General features: G+C 46.2%; 1 protein-coding gene across 1 annotated transcript in view; it reads right to left on the bottom strand.

The window, feature by feature from the left end:
* The window catches only part of atm (ATM serine/threonine kinase), a 43,302-nt gene extending 29,976 nt beyond the window's left edge, over nucleotides 1-13,326 (bottom strand). The window contains exons 1-20 of the mRNA XM_031573911.2: nucleotides 12,849-13,326; nucleotides 12,239-12,361; nucleotides 11,680-11,792; nucleotides 11,450-11,595; nucleotides 10,820-10,984; nucleotides 10,385-10,544; nucleotides 9,577-9,815; nucleotides 8,932-9,101; nucleotides 8,401-8,570; nucleotides 7,411-7,785; nucleotides 6,913-7,116; nucleotides 6,515-6,616; nucleotides 5,518-5,755; nucleotides 4,571-4,702; nucleotides 4,179-4,304; nucleotides 3,748-3,840; nucleotides 3,211-3,418; nucleotides 2,253-2,446; nucleotides 1,770-1,852; nucleotides 578-742 (exon numbers count right to left, since the gene is read on the bottom strand). Coding sequence (XP_031429771.1) covers nucleotides 578-742; nucleotides 1,770-1,852; nucleotides 2,253-2,446; nucleotides 3,211-3,418; nucleotides 3,748-3,840; nucleotides 4,179-4,304; nucleotides 4,571-4,702; nucleotides 5,518-5,755; nucleotides 6,515-6,616; nucleotides 6,913-7,116; nucleotides 7,411-7,785; nucleotides 8,401-8,570; nucleotides 8,932-9,101; nucleotides 9,577-9,815; nucleotides 10,385-10,544; nucleotides 10,820-10,984; nucleotides 11,450-11,595; nucleotides 11,680-11,792; nucleotides 12,239-12,310 — 3,155 coding nt within the window. The 5' untranslated portion in view covers nucleotides 12,311-12,361; nucleotides 12,849-13,326. The remainder of the gene's footprint in view (nucleotides 1-577; nucleotides 743-1,769; nucleotides 1,853-2,252; nucleotides 2,447-3,210; nucleotides 3,419-3,747; nucleotides 3,841-4,178; nucleotides 4,305-4,570; nucleotides 4,703-5,517; nucleotides 5,756-6,514; nucleotides 6,617-6,912; nucleotides 7,117-7,410; nucleotides 7,786-8,400; nucleotides 8,571-8,931; nucleotides 9,102-9,576; nucleotides 9,816-10,384; nucleotides 10,545-10,819; nucleotides 10,985-11,449; nucleotides 11,596-11,679; nucleotides 11,793-12,238; nucleotides 12,362-12,848) is intronic.
* Nucleotides 13,327-17,334: the final 4,008 nt, after the last annotated feature.

The raw sequence follows: 17,334 nt of genomic DNA, 5'->3' as shown, positions 1-17,334 counted from the left end.
CAAACTGTAAGTCTCTTTCTAAGTTCCAAAGCACAGATCTGGCTCAGTACGACCAGCTGAGGAGCAGGAGGGAGAACGCTGAAACGCCCCGTCACCAGAAACCACTCCTCGGGTTCTGTAACACACTCCTCTGGTCCTCTACACACACTCCTCTGGTCCTCCTACACACACTCCTCTGGTCCTCTACACACACTCCTCTGGTCCTCGTACACACACTCCTCTGGTCCTCTACACACACTCCTCTGGTCCTCTACACACACTCCTCTGGTCCTCCTACACACACTCCTCTGGTCCTCTACACACACTCCTCTGGTCCTCTACACACACTCCTCTGGTCCTCTACACACACTCCTCTGGTCCTCTAAACACACTCCTCTGGTTCTCTAAACACACTCCTCTGGTCCTCTACACACACTCCTCTGGTTCTCTAAACACACTCCTCTGGTCCTCTACACACACTCCTCTGGTTCTGTAACACACTCCTCTGGTACTCCTACACACACTCCTCTGGTCCCTGTACACACACTCCTCTGGTCCTCTACACACACTCCTCTGGTCCCTGTACACACGCCCTCACCAGAAGCCAGAGATGACCTGGAGCAGAGCCCCCTGCACGTGCTCCATGTTCTCATCCTCGTCACCGGGGGCTCGCGGCCAGCCCAGGCTGTGAATGGCGGGAAGCAGAGCCAATAGAATGGCAGCGCACACTTCCTGGTCCAGGCGGTACAGAGAACACATGTCCCTGTATGGGAACAGACAAAGACAGAGGGGTTAGGCTCACAGCTAAATGGTGTGTGTGTGTGTGTGTGTGTGTGTGTGTCTCTCTGAATGTGTTTGTCCATGTGTCTGTAACCAAAAGTGTCAACAAATTAAAATCACCCCTGGAATCAATCAAATTCCTTATGTTGGAAATGTGGAATATGTTGGTGGACTCAAATGTGTATATGTGTGTGTGTGTGTGTGTGTGTGTGTGTGTGTGTGTGTGTGAAATAGGGTATTGCTGTAAAACAGCAAGCGATTCTCAGTAGTCTAAGGATAAGCTGAATCCAGATTCTGCAGATGGGTGCCTGCGATGGTCGGAGCACTGTCACTGACTTACGCCAGGGGCCTGAGAAGACACATGTGTGTGTGTGTGTGTGTGTGTGTCTGTGTGTCTGTGTGTGTGTGTGTCTTACGCCAGGGGCCTGAGAAGAGACATGTGTGTGTGTGTGTGTGTGTGTGTCTGTGTGTGTGTGTGTCTTACGCCAGGGGCCTGAGAAGAGACGTGTGTGTGTGTGTGTGTGTGTGTGTGTGTGTGTGTGTCTGTGTGTCTGTGACTTACGCCAGGGGCCTGAGAAGAGACATGTGTGTGTGTGTGTGTGTGTGTGTGTGTGTGTGTGTGTGTGTCTGTGTGTGTGTGTGTGTGTGTGTGTGTGTGTCTTACGCCAGGGGCCTGAGAAGAGACATGTGTGTGTGTGTCTGTGTGTCTGTGACTTACGCCAGGGGCCTGAGAAGAGACGTGTGTGTGTGTGTGTGTGTGTGTGTGTGTGTGTGTGTGTGTGTGTGTGTCTTACGCCAGGGGCCTGAGAAGAGACATGTGTGTGTGTGTCTGTGTGTCTGTGACTTACGCCAGGGGCCTGAGAAGAGACATGTGTGTGTGTGTGTGTGTCTGTGTGTGTGTGTGTCTGTGTGTCTGTGTGTGTGTGTGTCTTACGCCAGGGGCCTGAGAAGAGACGTGTGTGTGTGTGTGTGTGTGTGTGTGTGTGTGTGTGTGTGTGTGTGTGTCTTACGCCAGGGGCCTGAGAAGAGCATCAAAGTCCTCTGATGGCAACATAGCGCCCTCTGCTGGGAGAGTCTTCAGCAGCACCAGATACTGAAAACAAACAGAAGACCGATTAATAAATGAGTGGATAAAAGAAACCAATAGATGAAGAGGCAGGCAGAGGGTGACTGAAAAAATAAACTACTTTTAACTAAACACATGTGGAGAATGGGCCATATCACTTCCTCCTGCTTCTGCCTTGATCCAGTACCTGTATGATGCGTGTTTTTAACACCCCCATCAAAAGCCATGGCTCTTAACCCCCTTGAACACACACATCTAAACCACCATAAACATCTAAACACAATCCTCTGGTTCTGTAACACACATCTAAACACACTCCTCTGGTTCTGTAACACACATCTAAACACACTACTCTAAACACACTCCTCTGCGTCTTCCTCCTCTCCCTCTCCCCTCCAGAGCTCCCTCCTGGGCCGGGCGAACTCACCAGGTGGAGGTGCAGGGGCCGGGCGAACTCCAGGTGGTCCAGCAGCTTGAGGAGGCGGCGCCGGACGTCGGCCGGTTTGAAGGCCAGTCCGTGGGGGCGCTCCGAGGACGAGCAGAGCGACAGGAAGGACAGAGTCGCCAGCAGGGCATGGTCCTGCTTCAGCAGCTGGTCCTCACACAGCACACTCTTAGCGCCTACACACACACACACACAGAGACACACACACACACACACGCACACACACACACACACACACACACACACACACACACACACACAGAGACACACACACACACACACACATACACACAGAGACACAAACACACACACACACAGAGGAAAGCACTGGTATACACTCTGAAGGAGGTCACTGTTTACAGGGCAGGCTGTTTTGCTGACAGTTGCACTGAACTGTATTCAAACCAGACTGTGTTTGAGAAAGGTCTAGAGTGTGATATTCAGTGTGTGTGAGAGTGTGTGTGTCTGATTTTCGACGAGGGTCAGAACCAAACTGTATTTGAGAGTAGTGAGTCATACGCATGAAGGGTCAATTAGTGTTCTACTACCCTGTACAATAATCAAGATTCCATCATGACATGACATCATGTTTAAACAAATAAAAAATGATGAATATATTAAGGTTCTGCAATGAACATCGTTGGTAAATATAACTGCAGCATGACTGTAGATAAAGTGTCTAATACGCTTCAGGAGAGATTTCAGGTTTTGTTGTTCTGTCTGGACCAGAGGAAAGTGATGTTCTAAAGCTGCCATGGATGGCACCGTGGGATGGCACAGTGGGATGGCACCGTGGGATGGCACCGTGGGATGGCACCGTGGGATGGCACAGTGGGATGGCACCGTGGGATGGCACCGTGGGATGGCACCGTGGGATGGCACAGTGGGATGGCACCGTGGGATGGCACCGTGGGATGGCATGGTCTGGAGGACAGTTTACCTGGGCAGTGTGGCACCTCTGTGCCGTCTCCTTTGGCGTGGGCACTTCCGTTGGCACTGGGCTGGGGGCCGTCTCCGTCGTCAAACAGGTCGACGCCCTCCCGCGGCTCCGCCTGCGTCCTGCTCACGTCCCCGTCCCCGTCCCCGTCCCCGTCCTCGTCCATCAGCACGTCCCCCGCTGACAGGCTGTCTCGCCGCCTCGAGCTCAGCTGGGGATACATCGTTAAAACATGATTAATCTAACAGCATCGGCGTTAAAACATGATTAATCTAACAGCATCGGTTACAAGAATGTTCCACTTCACTGCGAAACACCCAGACAGCCATCATTTGAAGTGGCAGATTCCCACTCAACACTTGTCATGTGTTACAAGAAGACAAAGAGAAGGCCTTCCAAACACGTTATGGTTGAAAACATACAACGTATTTGTGTATCTCTGGTATTTTTGTACATCGCAATCAACCTTATATCCGATGTACTGGTAGTATTGTCAAGGAAATCAACTCCCAAAAATGGCATAATTCCTCACGGACTCACCAATATCTTACAGATCTCTGTCAGCTCAGTTAGCAGCCTTGCTGGCAACATTTTCAAGAAGATGTCACAGCAGATTGAGCTCATTTTATCCGTCTATATAGAAGGGGGGGAAGAGGGGGGAAATTAGCATTAATACTGTTGAAGATAATGGAGACGCACTCAGACACACACACACACACACACTCACAATTTAAACTCACACATTCAAACTCACTCACACTCACCCAGACACACACACACACACACACACACACACACACACACACACACACACACACACACACACACACACACACACACACACACACACACAGACATGTACCTTCATTCCATCCATCCATCTATCTATCGATCTATCCATCCATCTCTCCACCCACGCATCAATCAGTCATCAATCAAGAGATCTATCATCCATCTCTGTGCCATCCTACCTTCTCCACACAGCTGATGCTCTGGGTACACATGAGCATCACAGCCCTGATGGTGGAGAGGACAGACTCTTCGGCCAGCCTGCTCTTGGCCGTGTACACATACTCACTGAACTCCTCAGCCAGCGCCTGCAAAACAGACCAGAAACAAAACACCTCAGTCACATTTAAATCACCTGACAATGACATCCAACATGATACAAAATAGTCGTCCAACAATGCATCAAATAGAATATTATCAGTCCATCAACTACAATATTATCAGTCTATCAACTGGGCTCAATGGCAGTGAAGTTATGATGAGAACGTCAACAGACTAAAACCAACAGAACGGGTTTCAGTCCGTTCTTGCTGAATGGTTCCTGTTGAGAGCAGGGGATCTTTGGGGGCTCTACCTTGGCTTTCTGGAAGAGCGGGGAGTGGCGGAGCTCTCCTTCAGCGAGGAGCCCCGTGCGCACGTACCCCCCCAGCACCCCCACCAGCAGACAAGCACACCGCAGGCAACACTCAGGGCCGGAGGCCTGGCTCTACACCACACACACAGGAGAACAAACTCAACACCAGACCAGAGAAACACACACACACAGGGACAGCAACCTTTTTGGCACACAGTCATTATAACATATCTTGTTATCTTAGATACATCAAATTACAAGAAGCTTTTTCACTTGGTACATTATAAGGCAATAAATGTAAATGTATTTTGTAACATCTCTTATATATTACAGTATATTGTGTATGATATAATATAGCAGTATCTCATATGTCCTTGCATTTCCCCAAAAAACAAATGATAAAACAAGAATACCGTGTCTCACACATTATATGCCTATATTAGGGCTGAACGATTTGGGAAAATAATCTAATTGCGATTTTTTACCAAAATATTGCGATTGCGATTTAATATGCGATTTTTTTTATCCTCTTTTTTCCCCAAACAAAACGTAATGAATGATTTAAATATGACCAACACAATATTAGATACATTTAGTGTAAAATATTCTTTCCCACATTTTACATTTTTATTTAACTGCTCATTACAGAAACAAGAACAACAATCGGTGGCTTTGCCACTGTGCATTTAAGTAATTTTAAAAAAGTAATTTTAAGTATAAACAGTAGGCATGCACTTTTTAAACACTGTGTGCAAAATGTACCATCTTAAAAAAAAAAAAAAAAAAAATTAATTTTTTTTTTTTTTTTTAGACCACGTTTTTTAATCGCGAACGTTGCGGTTAGAAAATCGCGTTCTATCATATCGCGATTAAATCGCAAATGCAATTAATCGTTCAGCCCTAGCCTATATATACAGTATATGTAAAGTCCTCCCCCTGCCTCTCACCTCTGGAGAGCAGCAGCTGAGGAGGTGGTCGGCCACAGACAGCAGACTCTGCTCTAGTTTAGCCTTCAGCTCAGGCACCAGGGTCAGCTGGGGGTCTCTAGGGGTCGCCCCACCAGCGCCCGCTCCACGGGAGGGGCACGGGGGGGCATCATCGAAGGAGAACTGCAGGTAGAGGCTCTCAACCTCAGACAGGACAGACCGGACATCTGCCGAGGGCCTCTGGTCCAGGGGAAGGAAGCTGACGCATGGAGAGAGTGAAGAGGAGAGAGTGATGAGGAGAGAGTGAGGAGAGAGTGATGAGGAGAGAGTGATGAGGAGAGAGTGAGGAGAGAGTGATGAGGAGAGAGTGATGAGGAGAGAGTGATGAGGAGAGAGTGATGAGGAGAGAGTGAGGAGAGAGTGATGAGGAGAGAGTGATGAGGAGAGAGTGAGGAGGAGAGAGTGATGAGGAGAGAGTGATGAGGAGAGAGGAGAGTGAGGAGGAGAGAGGAGAGTGAGGAGGAGAGAGTGAGGAGAGAGTGAGGAGAGAGTGAGGAGGAGAGAGTGATGAGGAGAGAGTGAGGAGGAGAGAGGAGAGAATGAGGAGAGAGTGAGGAGGAGAGAGGAGAGTGAGGAGGAGAGAGTGAGGAGGAGAGAGTGAGGAGAGAGTGAGGAGGAGAGAGTGAGGAGGACTGAAGATTTACTAAGAGAGACTTATAAACAACAAGAGGGAGTAGAATTCAGGCAATAACTGCCAGTCCTATTTGAATGGGTATAAATGTTGCATATTATATTGTAAATATTAAAATTTTAGGATTTAAATATTTACACATTTCAAAAGAACAGCAGATTGTTCAGACGAATTAAGACGAAGCATTACACACTGTATATATTGCTTACACACACACACACACACACACACACACACACACACACACACACACACACACACACACACTGATCCTGTAGCCAGTCACAGTGAGATGAAATCACCATGCCTCTATCGTTAGTTTCCTACCTGTCGGGGGTGAGGGAGTCCATCAGGAACGCTATTCCCGCTTGGCTGTCTTTAAGAGTCAGGGACACTAGGATTCTGGGAATGAGGTATCGTGGGAAATCCCTATGAAGGCGGGAGGAAAGTATTAAGATATTTGACCAGCCTTATGACCGTATGTTTAAACTTCTCAAGTTTCTTAGGTGAGTGCAAAGTTCTTTGAGTCAGTGCTTGTTGTTAACAGCTTATACAGTTTTTGATTAACTAATATGATTAGGGCTGAGATTAGCAAGAAGTTCCACTCCAGGAGTCTGAGGAGCACAGAGTACGTCCTGGAAGGAGTCTGAGGAGCACAGAGTACGTCCTGGAAGGAGTCTGAACACTCCAGGTAGACTCTCCTGGGAGTCTGCGGCGACGCTCACCTGAGCAGAAGGAGGTGGGGTTTGGAGCTGTCCTCCGTCTCCTCGCTCTGATTGGTCATCAGTAGCCAGCAGATGATGGCCTCTCTGAGGGGGGGGTGCCTGCCCCCCTCCAGCATGGCCGACCCTGGGAGCCCTGAACCGCTGACACCACCCTTCGGCACAGGAGACTTCCTCAGAGCCTGGGTCAGACCCAAAACAGAAGACCTACAGAGAGAAGGACGGGGCAAAAATGCTCTTAAGGGGGAAAAAATGCACTTCTGGTAACTGGCTTTGTACCTGTATCCTATGGCAATAAAGTTTAATTGAATCTTATCCAATCTAATCTAAAAGCACTTCAATGTTATAATTAGAATCCTCTTAGGCCCAAAATAGTATGTCTATTTAAGAAACCTTGAGCGATCATAGATTTGGCATCCTGGTATACTTTTGAAAAGATAAGATCAGAACTCCACAACAGGAGAGAACAGGAGATCCGATCTCCAGCGGGGCTGCACTCACAGTGAGGGCTTACAGGCCGAGCCTGCAAACAGCTTCCAGAACTCTCTGTCGGCCGGCACCAGTCCCCCCTGCACCATGGTCCTCAGCAGCTCCAGACTGGGCAGCTCCGAGAGCGGCGAGCTGACGCCCCGTACGGCCAGAGCCCACACGCGGCCCCACAGTCTCCCCAGCTCGGCCTCCCGCACCTGGGCCAGGTCGGGCCGCGACGCCTGGCACAGCGCCACCTCCTTCAGGCAGCGCAGCACGTACGGCCCCCTCTCCCCGCGCCGCTGCTGCTCGCCCAACAGCTGGCACAGGAGGGACAGCATGGGCACCAGCTCCCCCGCGGGCAGCATGGATGGGTACCGGGACGCCAGGGTGGCAGTGATCTGCAGCCTGGGCAGACAGACAAGGAGTAAACTGGGTGAAAGGCAGTTCTTTGAAACATACCTAACAGATAGTAAAGGGCTTTATTTGTGTTTTACTAGCACTGACTGACTCCAGTATTAACCAAACAAAAGCCATCTCCGTTATCAAAGTAATAACTAAATTAGGTTAACTAAATTAGTCTCCACTGGTCACTGTAGCATTTAAATTATAGTAATAAAACATCTTACTGCTATAGAGAGTATAAAGCCAATGACACTTGAGCTCTCAAAGGCATGATGAATAGATCCTAAGTTGAGAGCAGCTTGTTTTCAGCTTTCAGGCTGTTGATATTAACTCATTAAATGCTAACTGGCTAGTCAGCAGCACAGAAACTCCACTGTAACACCAGCTCCAGTTTCTGAATCATGTGCTTTGATCAAGAGCCCTGGCAGTTTCTTTGGCAAAACATCTGAGAGGAAGAAGGACTTCTTTCACATTCTCTTCACTATTTCACAACAAACACTACTTTAATCAGCGCTAGTACAAGTAATGTTAGCACTTTTTAAACATTAGCGCTGCTCATTACACTCATTAGCCCAGCAGCCAAATAGCCTCCACTCTCTCCACTCCACCTCCGCTCACCAGGGGATCATGTCGAAGTCGCTCTGACTGGGCTGCAGGTGGTCCCTCAGCACTTCCCAGCCGATCTCCACGCGGCGCCGCTTGCTGCCCGAGCCAGGGGGGCTGTCCAGGGGGACGCCCCTGTAGTGGGCCTGGCTGAGCTCAAGGACCCGGCTGTCCTGGCTGAACAGCTGGGGAAACGACAGGAGTATAAGCCAGTGAAGCCAACAATGGAAGAACACTTTGCATTACTGTACTCCAGGTGCACTGCTATTGTGCCAATAGGTACTCTGTAAAACAATAACTGTAAGTGTATAATATAGCACAACATTTATACTCCGGGTTTAAATTTACCTCAGGTGAAACCTTGTCTTTGTATATGTAGCTACGCACAAAATAGCCTTGTGCTGTTACTTCTCACAGCTCAATAAGATAGACTCTGCTTTATAGTTTAGTTACAACGTCACAAAGATACTTATATGAAGTCTGGCCTTCAGACGGTTAGCAGGCCTCAGATAAAGTGAAGGCCATTATACTTGTGCTCCTCTATACCTGGTGGCAGAGATCAGCGGTGAGCTCGATGAGGTTGTCCTTGGCAGCGAAGTGGCGAGTCCCGGTAGCGTACTTCCCCCTGCTGCCAATCTCGCTGATCTCCCCGACCAGAGAGCCATAGAGGCCGAACAGGAGGCCCTGCCAATGGCCCCAGTCCTCAGCCAGGGCTCCTGGACACACACACACACACACACACACACACACACACACACACACACACACACACACACACACACAGAGAGAGACACACACACACACACACACACACACATGTGTGAAGATGAGAAGATGAACATGGTACACCCACAGACTCAAACATTCAACAAAGGACTGACGTCAAACAGAATTAAGACTGAGAACTGTGTTAGTTCTGTACTGGATGAGACTCGGTCATAATTGCATAATGAAGGACATTTCCTATTACATTTCTGCATTTCTGATTACAACTCTCAGACTAATACATTTAATACACTAGAAGGTTTGCTACTCCAGACATAGAGCCCGAACGCACTTTCATTTCCTTAGTATTTGTCATAGCTTTAATCCCCAACATACGACAAACAGACACCAGAAGGACATGGCACCTGTGCTGTACCTGTCTCCTGTGTCTTTGTCCCTCTGGACAGATAAAGTCCAGTGCTGTACCTGTCTCCTGTGTCTTGGCTCCACTGGGGTGGTGGATATGCAGCTGCAGGCTGAACAGCTCCACCAGCTGGTCCTTGAGCAGCGGGCTGGGCCTCATGTGGCTCCAGGCGTGCAGCAGACCCGGCAGCAGCTCCTCGCCCAGCGAACACGCCCGTCGACGCCAGCTCACTAGCGCCCTCCGCAGGAAGACGTTAAGTGCTGACACCAGGTGCTCCAGCACAGCGTGCTGCCTCTCTGACCTAAGGGATGGGAAAGAGTGAGACAGGTGTTAGACTGGAGAAAAACTGTTTTCAAAATCCAAGAAGAGTTATAAGAATTACTTTTTTTATATACTGGGGTACCCTTCTCAAAAACAAGGTGACTGTCAAATTGAAAAAACTTAAATCTGACAGAACAGAATCAATGACATTATACAGGAAGCAACAAAATAAGGGAAAGTTCAAACTCATAGTCCCATCACTCATTAACCCCAGAGAGTTCAGTCTTGGTGAAGTGTGTCTCCTTTGGAGCTCAGTGCCAGTGACTAGTGCCAGTGGTCAGTGCCAGTTGTCAGTGCCAGTTGTCAGTGCCAGTGGTCAGTGCCAGTTGTCAGTGCCAGTGGTCAGTGTAAGAGCCGAGGGCGACACTATTGTCCTGAGGTGTAGTGGGCCAAGTGACAGACAGTCAGTTAAGCGATGAATTAATTGACTAAAGAGTTTGTGGACAAATGTATCTGTGGATGTCTATTGAAGTACTATTAATGAAAGATTTAGTTTTTGTTGTCAGTGGTCAGTGCCAGTGGTCAGTGCCAGTGCCAGTGCTCCCTCACCTTATGTTGCTCAGGGCTTTGGAGAAGAAGCAGAAGAGGGTGTGATTGAAGCCGTCGGTCTGGAGGCTGATGGCCTGCACCAGCGTGTGGATGATCCTGCTCACCATCACCCGGTTGACGGAGCCTCCCGTGAAGAGCCCACAGTAGAGATCTAACAAGCCTGGAGCGATATAAAAATACAGCAACAACAACAATAAGGAATCAAGATATCAGTTATTTAGCACACTGTGAAAAGTGTGATGCAATTATGATTCAATGCGACTTTACTGCACACAAAGTTACCTCTGGCAAAGATGTGTTTTAACACACCATCATGTATAGCTATTTAACCATAACATTTAACAAAGTTCAGTATGGAGATCGTGTATTTCCACTGGACACTATCACTATATTTACTATTTCTGAAGCCAACGGACATTAGGAAGAGGGACAAACCGTGCCACTGCTGCGACGAGATCTCACACCAGTACTTGCGGACAGACAGGATATCCTTGAGCAGGACGGTGCTGTAGTCCTCTCCGTACGCTGCGCAGCTGAAGGACCTCCTCAGCACCTCCATCACGTGGGAGAGCAGCTCGGCACACTTCAGCTTCGGACCTCCTGATAGGAAGGGATACCACACTGGTCAGGCACCACAGGAGTTCTGTGCTAGGCTCAAAACTAGCCCTGGTCCTGTGCGTCTGGACTTATGCTCCTGAACCAGCTGCTTTTGTTGGTTCTCCTTGTTGGCTGTTGCACTTCACGATCTGTTTAAATGTTTTCTTTTACAATCCATCCATCCATCCCTAATTAGATGGGGGGGAACAACAACATATGTTGTTTCACTCCTATTCTTTCCTATTGGTTGCAATCTGTTTTTACTTCTACCAGCAATTCTACTCCACACTGAAGTTTCTAACATACACTAACATACATGTTAAGAGTCCAAAAGCACTTCGATTAGACTGAGCAGACGTCTGCACATTCAACTCAAGAGATGTCCACCCCATCTTATTCGTGTGTTCAGTTGTTAAATATGTCCACACGTGTTCAGTGATGCTCTGGGAGAAGAATGGATGGCCTTACTCTTGTTTGCGCAGCGGATGAAAAACTTGACCAGACTGCTGATCTCCTGCATCTTATGCTGCCGGTTGGCCTGGGTGACGGCCGAGACGTTGGCTTTGGCAGACTGCACGGCTTCCGTCTCCTTCTGCAGGTACTTCTGCAGGAACCTGGACGGAACACAAGGCATGAGGAGGGGCGCCCGACAGCACAGTGAAAGGTACACGAGACTCTGAAGTGTGTGCAGAATGCACCTGAACACAGCATCCCAGGTGAGTTGCTTGGAATTCTTGACTGAGGATATGCGGTCCAGTTCCTTGATGGTCTCGCCTGATCGCAAAAGCCTCTTGAAGCGCTCCACCTCCTTCTGCTCAGAAATATGACACAAAGAGGAGAGCTTATGTTTCAAGAAAGGTTATGTTGATAAACAATCAAAATGCTTTTAGAACAACAACAACAACACTGTTATTCGAGAGGCACAGTGTAAGGTGAGTTCATAATCATCCCTTTGTTTTGGGTGATTGTGCACATTAATAATAGGCAAACAAAGATGTGCAAAAAATGACAAACACAAAGAGGAAAAACACTTGAATATACAGCAGAATATACACTGCATATAGTACTTCAGTTTCATTGGGTCTTTAGATTAATACGTTGATGACAAACATATAACTCTTTTACATACAGGCCAATGGCAGGCCTACTTCCTTCAGAGGATATTCAATCTGGAAAGCCTGGGATAAATTAAGCAACAAAAGGCATGCTCGTTGTTGACATTGTGGGAGATCCTAACACACAAAACTCTCACAGTACCTTTCTTTCCGTGACTTTGTCATTTTCTAACCCTTTGCAGCATGTCATAAGATCATGTAGCACCAGACTCATTCTGCTCCCAATGCTGTGCAATCCGAGTCTTCAGGGAAACACTTCATGAATCTGAATTAAATCAGTGAAAATTCAGAAAATCAGAGTTTGGTCACCACCGGTTAGTTCATGATACAGTTATGCCGTAGACGTGCTTCTTCACATGGCGTGAAGTTATGTATGAAATACCTAATAAATCCCACTTTGATAACGTTTGAACCCTTGGAATAAGAACGACAGCAATGATTCGTGTAAAATGCTATACGTGGCATTACTCTATTAGTGTTTAATGACCAAAGCATGTCTACATTCTGGTAAAGTTGTGATATGAGACAGATGCTGTGATCAAATACAAATGACTTGGTACCTTGCAAAAGCTAATTAGCGTTAGTGGCTGTTGCTAATGTTGAAATGCAGCCAAGAAAGCCCTTGCAAGGAAGTTGGCGAGTCACTAAATAGCTACATCTGATGGAGTTTAGCAGCAGAGAAATATGTATGTTAACAAAAGTCCTGGTGTTATCGCTGGCGCTGTGCTGACACGCACTGTTTGTTTACTCACACTAATCCATTGATGGAGTTGCAAAGTAAGTCTACTAAAATGCATTTCCTTTGCATGCCCACACTGAGCTCACGTCAACACGAACCCGCCTTCTCTACTTCTTCGATCGTACAATCACAGCAAAAGCAACTGTTTTCATATCAACAGCGCCCCTATTGTTTGGAAGAGAGCATGTCACCTCTACATTGTGGCATTATATGAAGACTGGTGTTTTTACATCTGGCAGAGCGGTATTTGTTTCACATCTCGTTTCTAATGCTTAGCCTACAAACTTATTCATAAAAGCCCCCAAATTCCGTTCTTAGGACGAGTAGAATAGTAGACCAACCTGATTACATGTGCTGTTCGTTTTCTGTAATGATGCTTAAAACGGGAATTTGAGCCCTACAGTAATAACGTGGGTATAATAACGTAGTACTGTCTCTTTATCATGTGTTCTTATTGTATTTATTTACATGCCCACGCACTGGAATGAGTAAACAAATAAGCCCACATTCGCCCAAAGGTAAAAAATTAATAAAAAAAATTTAATTTTTTTTTTTTAATGATAATTCTGTATCAAAAACATCTATTCTATTCTGGATTTTAGTGTTGGGATTGTGTATCTAATTTAGAACTCAATGTTGTATCTGAGCAGTTCTGAAAATGTAGGCCTATATTCAACCAGACGTTGTCCATTGAGATCTTGACTGCACCACCACAACGGAGTACACGCACGGCTATCATGAAACAACCCCTCATTCCCCAGCGGCTTTGCGGATGAAAGTGAGCGTGCTCCTCGAAACGTGAGCGGAGATGAATGGCCGCATTATGCCGGAGCCACAGCCCGAGCCGAGCCATTCCCTCGGCAGCTGCGAGCCTACCGCATTCCTGAGAGAGAGCCCGGTAAAACTCATTCATTCATGACCGAGTGGCGAAGAGGGGGCTGGGTTAGAGACTCAGGGGCTCGGGAGTGGAGCGGTCACATCCTAAAAGCATTCCAGGCATGACATCTTTCAGGAACAGGTCCTTTTAGAACAGCAAGCGACGAACTAGGCTTTTTGTAGCCTAATGATGTTCCAAGACTGAAAAATATCACTTAATTCTTGAGTGCAACATCTCCATTCACTCGTTTTAAAAAAGACAAACTTTAAAGGTAATTGATGGGTTTAACTTAAATTGTCCTGGGTACGATTTGGAATAAGAAAATATATATTTTAAAACAATTACAAGCCGAACAGCCCTTTTAAATGACAGCAACAATGTGTGAGTACCTTCATTTTGCAATAGGCCTACCATATTACCTATTTTTTATTTATTAACATTTTTTTCTTTCAAGTTTCAAAACTTTACCAAAAACATTACCAAAGAAAACAGTAGTTGCATTTTGGCCCTTTTCTCCCTAGACCATCTCATTATGCTGAATTGTATTCCTTTGAGGGGTATGTATGTGTACAATGTAGCATGTAGCAGCCTAGTGCTCATTCATCCTCATATATATTGAACTGGAAGTGGAAGAGCACTGGCATTGCCAGGGTATGCTCCATGAAGGTTCTCAGCAGGCATGTTTGTCTGGCAGCCAAGGAGCTGTGAGAGGCTTAATTTGCTTCTGGAACAGAAAGGCAGCATTTACATAAAACCTCAATGACACTCCGTGAGATCAGTGCCGCACTGATATCTGAACTTCTGCAACGGCACAGTCACGTGGGCCTAAAAACAAGTGAAACTATGCATTTGGATAGTTGATAAAAGGTTAGCAGGTGCCATTTTATAGACTGGGTTATACATTTAAAATGAGGGCCTTGGGGGAAGCTGTTTGGCATCATCATCATATATGAACTAGAAAAGCTGTGTGCGCATTCAGCCCAGGTAGGGAACAGGTGTAGCATGCAATTCTTTCAACTTTCTGACCCACTTTTTTCTGAATGTAGACCTAAGGCAAAGGCCTATTTGGGAGCAATAGCAGACTGTAGAGAAGTTCTTCCTTTCCTTGCATCATCACAAATCTCACGTAGAGTCCCCCTTAAGATGGAAACACAAATCTCACAGAGTCCCCCTTAAGATGGAAACACAAGCAGTCTGACACAGCGTGACCATCGACAGATCCATGTTTTAATAAACAAAGAAGAGAGGCAGAAAAATAAGAGAGAGAAAGAGAGAGAGCAAGAGAAATAGAGAGAGAGAAAGAAGAAAGAAAGAAAGAAAGAAAGAAAGATAGATAAAGAAAAGTAGTAGGAGAAAAACAAAGCGCAGATCGTTTCTCTCATCACACACGGGAGGCTTGGTTTGGCACAATAACACCCCAGAAAAAAGAATCCTGTTAAGAAGCATTTCAGTCACAGAGGCACTTACTTTCAAAATGAGAAAATCAAAGACAAAAATAAAAAAAGAGAAAAAAAAAAGGTAAAGAAAGAAAGAAAACATCATCAAACGATGTGCCAGCTGCAAGGCGGGCAACAAGGAGCTTGTGGGCGCCTGAGAGTGACCGGGGGGCGTGGCGGTGGCGCCTCCGTGGAAGCATTTAGGCGCTCGGTTCAAACTCCCCGTCGTCCTCACGGGTGAGGGCATGGGGGGTGGTAGAGGGGGGGGGGGGGGGTAAGGGGGGGCGATCCAGCCGTGTTTTATAGTCTTCTTTTATTCAGACGAAACCCAAATAAAAGGCACTTTAAAACACTGCGCAGTGTGTTTACATAATTATTCTCCAAAAAAGTACATAATTAAAAACAAAAAAAGAAAACAAAAAATGATGGAATGTTTATTTTTGTTTCTTTTACCTTCCTGCTAATCAGAAAGCCTAGTCTTCATATATGTACAAAAAATGACCGCTGTTAATGTTCTAATACAAAACGTTTTTTTTTCCATTTTCTTTTTTATAAAAGGTTATTTACTTTTTTTTCTTGCTCATGTCTATCTGAACTACCATGTCCTCTGAACTAAATAGCTTTTTGTACAAAGATATACATTCAATGGCCTTCACATGGTGGGGGTCCAAGATTTGCCAATTCATAAAAATAAAAATAAACGTGACAAAATGGAGATCAGATTCTGACCTAATCTTTAAGCCCCTGGTCGGGAAGAAATGTGTTCTATTTACGATAAGAATCAAAATCACGTAATGGTAAACCATCGGTGCATAATATGAACAAATGAATCTTGGTATGGAAAACAAAACACAGTAAACCAAAAATAAAGATTAGGTTGTATACAAACCCAGCTTTCTTCAATTAGTCTGGAATTCATGAAAGGAAAAAATCATTACTTTTAAGAATGAGTCGCCAATCAAGTCCAATTCATATTGCATCCCAGGAATGGATGTCTTGGGCAGTCTTGCCCTACTCGGGCAGGTGAAGGCTTCCGTTTGAAAGAGATTTAGATTTAACTCTTTCACGGGTGTGTGTGTGTGTGTGTGTGCATGTGTGTGCGTGCGTATGTGTGTGTGAGTGTCTAAAAAGTGGCGCTATGAGGGGGGGGGTGGGGGGGGGGGGGGGTATGGAGAGGGCTCTGGTCCAGGCACACAAGTTACCCCCTCCCATGGCAAAGGGACAAAAAAAATAAAAAAATTGACCACAGGCTTAAACATGCCCCCCTGCCCATCAAATGCCACCTAAATGTCCATAGTGTCTTTGTCTACCAAAATGTTTTTTTTTATTTATTTTTCAGTCAATTTTTCAATTCCAGTTTTCCAAAAAAATGGAAAAATCTTCCAAAAAAAAAAAGAGTTCTGTCTGCTACAGTCCAAACAGTTTCCAGCACGGCCGTGACAGCGTGCGTCACTGCCAAGGACCGCCCGGGGCACTTTCACTGGCAAGTGCTTCGTCAAGTTTGTCCGAGTGGAAGAAGGCGGAGTAGTGTGGCAGCACACTGGAGGAAGGAAACCAATGAGCTCTCAGGGGGGCTGTGCGGTGATGGTTGCTGCTTCTGCGCTCTGATTGGCTGCAGGGGAGAACCGATGATGACGAAAGTCGTTCTAATTCCGAGTCCAGGACGCAAAAGGTGGCAGTTTAGTTTTACAGTAAGTCGTGATTCTTTTGAGGATATGAATGCATAAAACTTAAAAAAAATATATATATTAAAATCGTTAAACCTTGAGCCAAAGAAATGCAGTCTCTTCGTTTCACTAATGTTTTTCGTCGTTACCTCTCCCTAAATGGACGGCCATTCCTAACAGTTACTTGGATCCCTGACATGCTGTGAAGGACTACTACAACTTCTCTTTCTGACAGCAAAAAAAACAAACCAAAACAAAACTATACTGGTGTGTTTGTTATGTACAAAGAGTTCATAGCTGAGGGGAGACCCATGTAAAAACCCCACAATCTTCTCGATACCAACACTTGGGGCCACTCTCAGTAAGGTTCCTGAGCAAGACGTTCATGCCAAAAGGGGTTCCTAACACTCTCCGAAATAATACAAGGGGCGTGAAATGGTTTTGGGGTAACTAATAAGCTCCCGTCATCATCGCAACTGTAGTACTGATGCAGCTCATCACAGGAAGAAGCATTTTTAG

The sequence above is a fragment of the Clupea harengus genome, chromosome 9, assembly GCF_900700415.2.
Source record: "Clupea harengus chromosome 9, Ch_v2.0.2, whole genome shotgun sequence".
NCBI classification, from domain to species: Eukaryota; Metazoa; Chordata; class Actinopteri; order Clupeiformes; family Clupeidae; genus Clupea; species Clupea harengus.
The sequence above is the reverse complement of the archived record's forward strand: the minus strand, read 5'-3'. Positions and strand labels throughout refer to the sequence as shown.